The 12,359-nt window shown below is 45.4% G+C and overlaps 1 protein-coding gene across 1 annotated transcript in view; it reads left to right on the top strand.

Annotated features, from left to right (window-relative positions):
• nav2a (neuron navigator 2a) overlaps window positions 1–12,359 on the top strand; it is a gene marked incomplete in the record, with an annotated part of 129,193 nt that overhangs the window by 106,998 nt on the left and 9,836 nt on the right. Inside the window, 5 exon segments of the mRNA XM_029766917.1 lie at window positions 1,516–1,568; window positions 4,478–4,501; window positions 5,010–5,084; window positions 10,936–11,019; window positions 11,164–11,287. Coding sequence (XP_029622777.1) covers window positions 1,516–1,568; window positions 4,478–4,501; window positions 5,010–5,084; window positions 10,936–11,019; window positions 11,164–11,287 — 360 coding nt within the window.

Genomic DNA, 12,359 nt, shown 5'->3' with positions numbered 1-12,359 from the left:
GAGTGGTAGAGAGAGAGAGAGCGGTAGAGAGAGAGAGAGAGAGAGAGAGAGAGAGAGAGAGAGAGAGAGAGAGGTAGAGAGAGAGAGAGAGTGGTAGAGAGAGAGAGAGAGAGAGAATAAGAAACAGGGAACCTAGTGACACCAAAACAGAGTTGTAAATGCCCTCTGGATAAAATGTATGTGTGACCTCATTAAGAACCCAGTCGATCCTCACGCTCCCACAAAACATTATTGTACAGGCCCTCCAGTGCCACTGTTTTATCCTCTGTTGTTCCCTTTCTCTTGCGCTCTCTCTCTCTTTTCGCTCTTCTCTTCTCAATTCCATTCTTCCCTCCAGGGTTTAAAAAAAACCAGAATAATTGCAGGGTCTTTATAATCAAGAAACATGAGGACATGCTGGAAACCGTATGTGTGTTGAGTGTGTGTCTACCCATTGGGTGTGTGTGTTCATATTAGTATGTTATGTGTGTGTGTGTTCATATTAGTATGTTATGTGTGTGTGTTCATATTAGTATGTTATGTGTGTGTGTTATGTTTTCCTGGTATAAAGTTACTTTAGTGTTATTAATTGTGGACTGGGACATGTATAGCTGCACACTGTTTTAAGTTGCCCTATGTTGAGACGACTACACTTACACACTGTGTCACTTGACCTGGAAATGTAGCTATTGTGTAACCGCCCTCACACACACAAGGATAAGTCAGTCATTTCATAGATCGCCAGATTCAAGAGGAACTCTCTTTGAGTGGAACTGAATGAGACTTTCAGGACAGTTTTCCTACCGTTACGTAGGCGGGGCACCACCACCTTTTTTATTTAGGCCTTTTGCGCCCCTCCCGGAAAATAATCTAGGGAAAACACCTCTCACGCGTAGACCTTCTTCCTGGTCTCTTCTATGACATCTCTATCTGGTCCTAGCCTTCTAGCCTGTAGACAGGAAACCACCGAATTCAAATGGAACACTGTTACATGCAGGAAACGCTCTTGCTGCATTGCGTCTGGACTTTGATGTAAGATCAGAGACGGAGTCATTAGTCAATAGGATGACACCCTATCCCATCATAACCCTGTACTGTGTGGAGGCTAGACGTGCCTGCGCCTGCGCACACACACTAACACACACACACACTAACACACACAGTAACCCGCCGTGTGTGGTAGGATTCTCTTTATAGGGCTGTTATTAGGACTTTCACCACCGTGGCGGCTGGTCGAGTCAGGACAAGTGAGAGGGGGTGGATAATGGTAGGGCGACTGGTGGATGGAGCAAGGTGGTTGGTGGAAGAAGGGATTTGCATCTCAGGGGAAATTGTCGGGGCTCAAATGTGTTATGACGTGCGGTAGTTTTTCTAGATTAGAGATCGCTCGTATTTTTTTCCCCTTTCGTTTGGTCACGAACATGGGTGCAAGTGTGTCTGACGTGTGTTTACAACAACACCTTTATGTAGTGTGTGTTGTTATGTACAGTACTGAGGCCTCATCCCTCTTATGTCCTGTGGCCTTTGTCTCTGCAGTTCACGGCTCCTCCCTGTCTCTGGTCTCCAGTACCTCCTCTATCTACTCTACGGTGAGTCCGAATGAATTTTCCTAGATTTAAATATCGCTCCTAATGCCCAAATGGCAGAGCTGCCACCGCTCCACTAGTTTACTGCTTTACTGTATACGTAGCTATACGTTTGTTCACGTTGATTAATATGTACCGTATATGTTTATTCAGGAGTTGTAGTAGTCAATGTTTAATACCACATGAATACCTCATATAATGACCCCCAACTCACTAACCAGGCCAGTTGTTAAAGGTAGAAAGTCACCAGAGTCCTTTTTAAATGAGACAGAGGAGTAGGATAGAGTTTCTGCTTGACACTGATCTAATGTCAGTTTTGTCTTTCTCTTCCTAATGGTTCATGTTAGGATTTAGGCTACGGTAAGTTGATCCTAGATCTGTGCTTAGGGGCAACTTTTCTCCTTTACCTGAGATAGAGGCGTGGCTGCTCTTACTCAGATCCGGGGCCATTCACGCCCACACACAGCCCAGCCAATCAGTAAAATGTTTTTTCCTATTAGGGTGGCCCCTCCCCTCCCCATGGCCAGGTACACTCCCCGAAGCAGGTGTCGAGGCAGGGTCTGTGCGTAGAAAGAGTGAGAAAGAAAGGAGAAGAAGAGCGACTGAGCTCTCGGACGAGTTGGAACTGCAGAGCAGATCTGTGGCAGGTCACTCAGGAGAGAGAGATTTACAAAAGGAGGGTAAAGAGAAAAGAAGATTTAGGAGTTACAGAAGCGATCAAGATGATGGCCGCTTTAGCCATGACAGGAGCGGTCACAGCTTGGGACGTCCGCACGGTAGGGACGGGATGGAGGAAGAGGAGAGGAGGATATTCCAGATTGGGGATTTTTCTTTTCAACAACCGTTTTGAGATGATTTTTTAAAAATGAAAATAACGACGATTCAGTGGAAAGGATGATGATGATGATGATGATGATGATGATGATGATGATGATGATTCTTTAGCAATTGTAGCTCCATCGTGTTTTTTGATCAACTGGTATTGACTTGGGGTCACAGCAAGACCTGTCAGTTTTGTTTTGTCTGGGATGAATATATGAGAGAGGTCTGTTTGTGTGTCTTAGATTGTTTGGCTATGCCTCTGATTTACGCTTTAACCCTAACCATGAGGATGGAAATGCTGAACTGAGCTTAGATCAGTGTCTAGGAGGCAACTGTTTGTGTGTGTAGACGCTGTGTTGACAGGCTGTACTTTGTCACCGCCCCCTCAAACTTGCGTGAGAGTGGAACAAAGCGCATATACACACACACAGCTTTGTTTTTGTGAATTTTCTGGACTTTTTTTTCCAATTAAAAAAAAATCGTATTTTCACTAACCCCTAAACCTTAATCTAACCTTAACCCCAAACCCCTAACCTTAACACTAAGCCTAACCCTTAAGCCTAAAATAGCGTTTTAACAAATTCAGGACATGATAAATGTGTGTTCTTGTTTTCCTTCCTTGTCAGAACATCCTGGTGACTTGTCAGGACGTTCTTGTGACTTGTCAAGACGTTCAGGTGACTTGTCAGGACGTTCTGGTGACTTGTCAGGACGTTCTGGTGACTTGTCAGGACGTTCTGGTGACTTGTCAGGACGTTCTTGTGACCTGTCAGGACGTTCAGGTGACTTGTCAGGACGTTCAGGTGACTTGTCAGGACGTTCTGGTGACTTGTCAGGACGTTCAGGTGACTTGTCAGGACGTTCTGGTGACTTGTCAGGACGTTCTGGTGACTTGTCAGGACGTTCTGGTGACTTGTCAGGACGTTCTGGTGACTTGTCAGGACGTTCAGGTGACTTGTCAGGACGTTCTGGTGACTTGTCAGGACGTTCAGGTGACTTGTCAGGACGTTCTGGTGACTTGTCAGGACGTTCTGGTGACTTGTCAGGACGTTCAGGTGACTTGTCAGGGCGTTCAGGTGACTTGTCAGGGCGTTCAGGTGACTTGTCAGGGCGTTCTGGTGACTTGTCAGGGCGTTCAGGTGACTTGTCAGGACGTTCTGGTGACTTGTCAGGACGTTCTGGTCCTGATAAAGTTGGAAGACGTACACACACACACACCATTATTAGCTCTAACAAGCAAACCTGTCAGAGCAGCTCTTAACACATTACAGCGCCAGACACAGGCGGGACCAGGGGAAAAAACCATTATTAATTGAGGTTTGTTATGTCACAATAACACGGCCACCACTAGTTCCTTTATTTGGGTTGACATCAGGGCCTACATAGCAACCGCACACACACTGCACAGCAAATCACAGGGAGACAATACGGAGATATGTAGGAGCAGAATAGGGTAGAATGTTGTTTTGGTTTGAAAATGTAGACTGTCTCTCTGTGTGGAGACTGACCTGTAAAGGGGGGTATTGTGTGTTATACTGTTTGTGATGGGTTGGTCTGTGTGTATGGGGTTTACATGCATGTATGCCTTTGTGTATGTACACAGTATATACTGTATGCGTGCAAGTGTGTGTGGGCATGAGGCCATATATGTCTGCTTGTGTGTATGTGGTTTCACCTGTGTTACCATTGTTCAGAGTAGGGTGTAGGGAGACAATACCTCTCAGCAGAAAGACACACTCTGCCCCCTCCCACCAACGCACTCGAAACGCCTCCAGGAGCATAGATCTCTGCTTTCCAGACCCAATACACCAGACATCTCTAATCACCATGTTTCTGTAACTTAGAAATCCTCCGGGAGTTTGAACTAGAGAAAATATACAGAGCCTGAAGACAGTGTTCTGGAGCCATGCTGGGCTGGTGTAGGCTGGTGTAGGCTGGTGTAGGCTGGTGTAGTCTGTTAGCCCCAGGTGCTGTAGAAGTATATCAATTATCAACCCTCCCTCCTCCCTTTCAGGCCTGGCTTGAATAATGCCGCTTTCTTTCTTTCAATCCATAGATCATCTAATCATTCTCTCATTTTGTTTTCACAGACTGAAGAGAAATCCCAGTCAGAGGTAACACTTGAACTCCCTTTCACCTTCTTTGTAAAGAAATGCACTTTCTTCATTCTCTCTTTCTTGTTGCTTTATCTCTCTCTCCCTCTCCCCCGCTCCCTCTCCCCCTCCCCCTCTCTCCCTGTCTCTCGTTCTCTTTCTCTTTCCCTCTCTCTCTCGGTCGCTCTTGTTCTCTCTCTCTTATTCTTGTCTCTGTATTCATATGATATGTTGGAACATGGGGTGTATTCAGTATTGTGTCTAGTTACACATGTCTGTTGTGGGTGGCCATTGTGACAATAATCCCTTGTTCCAGACACCTGTGTACACCTGTGTGCTCCTTTATGAAGCCATGACACGATGCTTCCTTTCCCTAACCCCTTTCTATCAGAGAGTAGATCAGGGAGTTTTCCCTTGTATTGTCACACCTACACAACTTTCTCAGCCTGTCAAACCTTCACAGCCCGTTGTGTGTTTTGGTGATGGTGTGCTTTGTTGATGTGGGTTTTGATGCGTGTTTTATTTTTAGATCCGTAAGCTGCGTAGAGAGCTGGATGCCTCCCAGGAAAAAGTCTCGGCACTGACGACACAGCTGAGTGCTAATGTAAGTACAACAGGAGGGGAAACCGAGATACACACACAGATATGGAAACATACGCCTACACAAACGTGCAGAGACGGATGTGTAAACACTAGGGCTGTTGCGGTGAATTCCGCCACACCGGCAGTCATGACTCATGGCCGCAGTCAAATCTCACGTGACCGTTGAGACACGGTAATCTCCTCCTATGGTCTTTGTACAACAATGGCGCTGATGCGTTGGTAGTACCCAATTCGCTAATGACCGTCAGGTCGCTAATGGCCTGGTACTCGGGGCTCTATTGTCCCTCTAACCACTCTGATATCAATGCAAATGCAATCTAAAATCACTTATCTTCAAAACAGTATTGTGCTTTTAAACCTCACTGTAACACGGAACCCAAACTGGCGTGCGCCATCGTGCATAACTGTATTTTGTCCCCCCACACCAAACGCGATCACGACACGCAGGTTAAAATATCAAAGCAAACTGAACCAATGTCATTAATTTGGGGACAGGTCGAAAAGCATTAAACATGTATGGCAATTTAGCTAGTTAGCTTGCACTTGCTAGCTAATTTGTCCTATTTAGCTAGCTTGCTGTTGCTAGCTAATTTGTCCTGGGATATAAACATTGAGTTGTTATTTTACCTGAAATGCACAAGGTCCTCTACTCCACCAATTGATCCACACATAAAACGGCCAACCGAATCGTTTCTAGTCTCTCTCCTCCTTCCAGGATTTTTCATCTTTGAACTTATATTGGGATCACATCTAAACTTTCATACTATTACCACGACAACTGGCAAAACAGTTCGTCTTTCAATCACCCACGTGGGTATAACCAATGAGGAGATGGCACGTGGGTACCTGCTTCTATAAACCAATGAGGAGATGGGAGAGGCAGGACTTGCAGCGCGATCTGCGTCAGAAATAGAAAGGAGTTCTATTTTAGCTCTTGGCATCACAGACGCTCGTTTGCAATAATTGAATAACAAGGATTTCTAAATTTATTTTGCGACGCTCACGCACGCGACGTGTCCAGTCTGGTCAGCATGTTAGGCTACATTGTTTGACCTCACTGTGATCGATCAATTTTAGGAAAGAAGTTCAACAACAGGTTGAAACTGAGTGGAAAGCATAGTTGTTGTGGATCTTGTTTCAAAGCCAAATCAAATCACATTTTATTGGTCACATATATATGGTTAGCAGATGTTAATGTGTGTGTAGCGAAATGCTTGTGCTTCTAGTTCCGACAGTGCAGTAATATCTAACAAGTAATCTAACAATTCCACAACAACTACCTAATACACACAAATCTAAAGGGATGGAATAAGAATATGTACATATAAATATATGGATGAGTGATGACCGAGCGGCATAGGCAAGATGCAATACATGGTATAAAATACAGTATAAACATATGAGATGAGTAATGTAAGATCTGTAAACATGAATAAAGTGGTATTTTTTAAAGTGACTAGTGATCTGTTTATTAAGTGGCTAATGATTTGAGTCTCTATGTAGGCAGCAGCCTCTCTGTGTTAGTGATTGCTGTTTAACAGTCTGATGGCCTTGAGATAGAAGCTGTTTTTCAGTCTCTCGGTCCCAGCTTTGATGCACCTGTACTGGCCTCGTCTTCTGGATGGTAGCGGGGTGAACAGGCAGTGACTCGGGTGTTTGTTGTCCTTGATGATCTATTTGGCCTTCCTGTGACATCGGGTGCTGTAGGTGTCCTGGAGGGCAGGTAGTTTTTGCCCCCGGTGATGCGTTGTGCAGACCGCACCACCCTCTGGAAAGCCTTGCGGTTGAGGGCGGTGCAGTTGCCGTACCAGGCGGTGATATGGCCCGACAGGATGCTCTCAATTGTGCATCTGTAAAAGTGTGTGAGGGTTTTGGGTGACAAGCCACATTTCTTCAGCCTCCTGAAGTTGAAGAGGCGCTGTTGCGCCTTCTTCACCACACTGTCTGTGTGGGAGGACCATTTGTCCGTGCTGTGGACTCCGAGGAACTTACAACTTTCCACCTTCTCCACTACTGTCCCGTCGATGTGGATAGGGGGGTGCTCCCTCTGCTGTTTCCTGAAGTCCATTATCATCTCCTTTGTTTCATTGATGTTGAGTGAGAGGTTGTTTGCCCTCACCTCCTCCCTGTAGGCTGTCTCGTCGTTGTTGGTAATCAAGCCCACTAGTGTTGTCTGCAAACTTGATGATTGAGTTGGAGGCGTGCATGGCCACACAGTCATGGGTGAACAGGGAGTACAGGAAGGAGCTGAGCACGCACCTTTGTGGGGCCCCAGTGTTGAGGATCAGCAAAGTGTAGATGTTGTTTCCTACCTTCACCACCTGGGGGCGGCCGTCAGAAAGTCCAGGACCTAATTGCACAGGGTGGGGTTGAGAACCAGGGCCTCAAGCTTAATGATGAGCTTGGAGGGTACTATGGTGGTGAATGCGGAGCTGTAGTCAATGAACAGCATTCTTACATACCTATTCCTCTTGTCCAGATGGGATAGGGCACTGGGATGGCGATTGCATCTTCTGTGGACCTGTTGGAGCGGTATGCAAACTGAAGTGGGTCTAGGGTGGCAGGTAAGGTGGAGGTGATATGATCCTTGACTAGTCTCTCAAAGCACTTCATGATGACAGAAGTGAGTGCAATGGGGCGATAGTCATTTAGTTCAGTTACCTTTGCCTTCTTGGGTACAGGAACAATGGTGGCCGTCTTGAAGCATGTGGGGACAGCAGACTGGGATAGGGAGCGATTGAATATGTCCGTAAACACACCAGCCAGCTGGTCTGCGCGTGCTCTGAGTACGTGGCTAGGGATGCCGTCTGGTCCGGCAGCCTTGCGAGGGTTAACACAAGGAAATCGACAGCACTTTCTAAGGTGATGATTATTTCAACGCATTTAAGATGTCACATGTACAACACATAGCCTAATAGCCTACCACATATTACGCACGGCCGGAAAATTTTAATAAATTATACATTTTTTAAACATATTTTAGATGTCTTTGGTACATAATTGGTCTACTCCAAAATTAAACAAATTCTATTAGTCTACTTTGAGTGTGGACTGTATTATTATGCATACTGGATGGACTGGTTACCTTTTGCTACGCTCCAAACTTTATATCCATGAGTCTGGGAGAGAACGTATAGGCCTAGGCGATGCTGTTGGTTCATTGATTGATCGTGCAGGGTTGCTTATAGAGTAGAGTTAGCCTACAATTATGGTGTATTTGTATTTGATTTTGAATAGCCTAGTAATAAGGCATTTTTTCGATTTTCATAATTAATAGGCTGCCACATTACCTTTTAGCTACAGAATATGATGGTTAACACTAAAAAGAGGAGGATCACAGCTTTCTACTGCTGCTGTGTTTATTTTTCAGCTGCTAATATGAAGCACCTTTCTCTGATGTAAAACCTGAGTAGTCTACCCAGCGTGATTGAAACTGTGGGAAAGCTCAGCCTCCATTCACCATTCGAGGACATGTATTTTTTCCCCCCTGCCCTTGCTCCTGTCCATTTTTTTTTTATTTTTGTTTTATTTCACCTTTATTTAACCAGGTAGGCAAGTTGAGAACAAGTTGTCATTTACAATTGCGACCTGGCCAAGATAAAGCAAAGCAGTTCGACAACATACAACAACACAGAGTTACACATGGAGTAAACAACATACAGTCAATAATACAGTAGAAAAAAAAAAATAAGACTATATACAATGTGAGCAAATGATGTGAGATAAGGGAGGTAAGAGCAAAAAAAAAATGCCATGTTGGCAAAATAAATAAAGTATAGCAAGAAAAACAATGGAATGGTAGATTTGTAGTTTGAAGAAAGTTCAAAGTTCAAATATAAATAATATGGTGCAAAGGAGCAAAATAAATAAATACAGTAGGGGAAGAGGTAGTAGTTTGGGCTAAATTATAGATGGGCTATGTACAGGTGCAGCGATCTGTGAGCTGCTCTGACAGCTGGTGCTTAAAGCTAGTGAGGGAGATAAGTGTTTCCAATTTCAGAGATTTTTGTAGTTCGTTCCAGTCGTTGGCAGCAGAGAACTGGAAGGAGAGACGACCAAAGGAGGAGTTGGCTTTAGGGGTGACCAGAGAGATATACCTGCTGGAGCGCGTGCTACAGGTGGGTGCTGCTATGGTGACCAGTGAGCGGAGATAAGGGGGGACTTTACCTAGCAGGGTCTTGTAGATGACCCGGAGCCAATGCGTCTGGCGACGATTATGAAGCGAAGGCCAGCCAACGAGAGCATACAGATCGCAGTGGTGGGTTGTATATGGGGCTTTGGCGACAAAACGGATGGCACTGTGATAGACTGCATCCAGCCTGTTGAGTAGGGCATTGGAGGCTATTCTGTAAATGACATCGCCGAAGTCGAGGATTGGCAGGATGGTCAGTTTTACGAAGGTATGTTTGGCAGCATGAGTGAAGGATGCTTTGTTGCGAAATAGGAAGCCAATTCTAGATTTCACTTTGGATTGGAGATGATTGATGTGAGTCTGGAAGGAGAGTTTACATTTGATAATAGCCTATTCGAAATCTTAGTAAAGACAAGATTAAATTGAGAATAGTGAGAGCATTATCACTCGATAAGAGAAGCGCGTGAGGCAAGGAAAAGAGCACAAGCTGTTTTTGTGACTTTTTCCAAATCGCTAATATAGTTAGATGTATTCTCATTAATGGCCTCTAACATGCCCGGGGCCCACTCTGGGTCCCAACCCATTGTTTAAGAAACCCCCGAGCTAGCTGACTATTTGTAGTAGATGATGATTCTATTGGTTTGGTACTGTGTGTGAGTTGTGGTATAAAATGGACCAGAGTGATTGGGTTTCAGGCGAGGCCATTGTGGCTGTGTTAACTGTCAATATACGTTCGATGAGAGCTTTTCTCACGTTGCTCAAAGCCAGTCTTATATTCTATGTTCAGGTGCAGTATCTCAACTCATAGTTGTTCAAGGTCTCTGCCTCTGCCTCTCTTTTTATCACAATTAGGAGCAGTCTATCATCAACCAGATACCACCTCTCTGTCTCCTCACTGACTCTCCGTCCCTCGCATTCCCCTTCAACCCTCCACGCTCTCTCTCTCCACCCACCCAGACACTCTGTCTTAGCTCTTAGACCCTGGAGAGAATAGACACGGTTAGTGTGTGTGTGTGTGTGTGTGTGTGTGTGTGTAGGTGGAGGGGTGGGGGGGGGGGAAGAGGTACTCAAAGAGCCACACAGTCAATGCTGAAGCTTTAGCATTGTTAGCATCCAGCCTCCCTAGCCATGACGTCAAGCAGACCATACCCCAGAGTGAGGGCACAGAGGGCATCTGGCTCCCCCTGAACCACTACCCTTCCAGGAGGAGTAGCCCTCCGGATCAGCCCCTCAGAGGGGGACTGGGTACCCCGTCGACCAAAGCTGTAGTGTGGACACATCTATCACAGAGGCGTGAGAGGATTTAAGCCAGATTTAGAGGATTTCTGGTGCTGCCTTTTGAGACTTTTTAAGAAGTTGTGAATCCAACAGAGTTGGCTATCGTGATATGTAGCATTTGCTGTTTTTCGCTTTTTGCTTTGACTGCTAGTTTTTAATTGGAATGTAGGCTAATCGATGTGCTCAATTAGCTGTTGGCTTTGAGATGAGAGAACTGCTGTTATTCGGTAACTTGGCTTGGATTCCTGCCAGTTGCTCTTGCCTTGTCTACTACTAGTTCTGTCCTTGGAGCAGGTCCTCTGGGAGTACAGCTACTGTTGCTCTCATCACTCTCGTGCTTTGACCGTAACCGCTACTGAAGGATCTTTGGCCGTTCAAGCTAAGTTGAACTATAATATCACCTCTTTGACATTATTCTAACCTGTGTTATATCCCTGTGCAGGCTCACCTGGTGGCAGCGTTTGAACAGAGCCTGGGTAACATGACCATCAGACTGAAGAGTCTCAGTATGACCGCTGAGCACAAGGTGAGGCATTTTCATAGCACAACGTTACGTCATTTAAGGCACAGGTGAATTATGTTTGTCTCGGCCCAAGGGAAACCAAAATATGCAAATACGATCATGCGTATGGATTTTAGATATGCGACTGTATACGTGTTTTCCTTGAAGGACTGTGAGCTGAACGAGCTGAGGAAGAACATTGAGCTGCTGAAGAAGCAGAACAACGTGGCCCAGGCTGCCATCAACGGAGTCATCAACACACCTGAACTCACCTGCAAACAGAACAGGACAGGTAAGGAGAACCGAACCAAAGCCATAGCAATATCTCCAACAACCTCTAACAGTGTCTTAGAGGTACAGTAGACTCTGAGAAATGACGTTTCCGCGAGCAGCACCGCAAAAGCACTATATATACAAAGGTATGTGGACACCCCTTCAAATGAGTGGATTTGGCTATTTCAGCCGCACCCGCTGCTGACCGGTGTATAAAATCGAGCACACCGCCATGCAATCTCCATAGACAAACATTGGCAGTAGAATGGTCTGTACTGAAGAGCTCAGTGACTTTCGTCATAGGATGAAAATAAGAATTTGTTCTTAACTGGCTTCCCTAGTTAAATAAAGGTAACATAAAATGCCACCTTTCCAACAAGTCAGTTCGTAAACTTGCTTCCCTATTAGAGCTTCCCCGATCAACTGTAAGTGCTGTTATTGTGAAGTGGAAACGTTTAGGAGCAACAACAGCTCAACAAAGAAGTGGCAGGCCATACAAGCTGTAAAAATCGTCCGTCCTCGGTTGCAACACTCACTACCGAGTTCCAAACTCATCAGCACAAGAACTGTTTGTCGGGAGCTTTATGAAATCAAATCCAATGTATTTGTCACATAATAAAACGAAATACTGCATAGTTTCCTAAGAGCTCGAAGCGAGGTGACCGTCTCTGTCGGCACCATCGTGATGTTTTGGGTTTCCGTGGCCGAGCAGCCACACAAGCCTAAGCTCACCATGCTCAATGCCAAGCGTCGGCTGGAGTGGTGTAAAGCTCACTGCCATTGGACTCTGGAGCAGAGGAAACGCGTTCTCTGGAGTGATGAATGACGCTTCGCCATCTGTCAGTCTGACAGAGGAATCTGGGTTTGGCGGATGCCAGGAGAACACTACCTGCCTGAATGCATAGTGCCAACTGTAATGTTTGGTGGAGGAGGAATAATGGTCTGGGGTTGTTTTTCATGGTTTGGTCTAGTTCCCTTAGTTCCAGTGAAGGGAAAAATTAACACTACAGCATACAATGACATTCTAGATGATTCTGTGCTTCCAACTTTGTGGCAACAGTTTTGGAAAGGCCCTTTCCTATTTCAGGATG

Source organism: Salmo trutta, chromosome 12 (assembly GCF_901001165.1).
Source record: "Salmo trutta chromosome 12, fSalTru1.1, whole genome shotgun sequence".
NCBI lineage: Eukaryota > Metazoa > Chordata > Actinopteri > Salmoniformes > Salmonidae > Salmo > Salmo trutta.
Note: the sequence above shows the minus strand (reverse complement) of the source record. Positions and strands in the feature narration are given on the sequence as shown.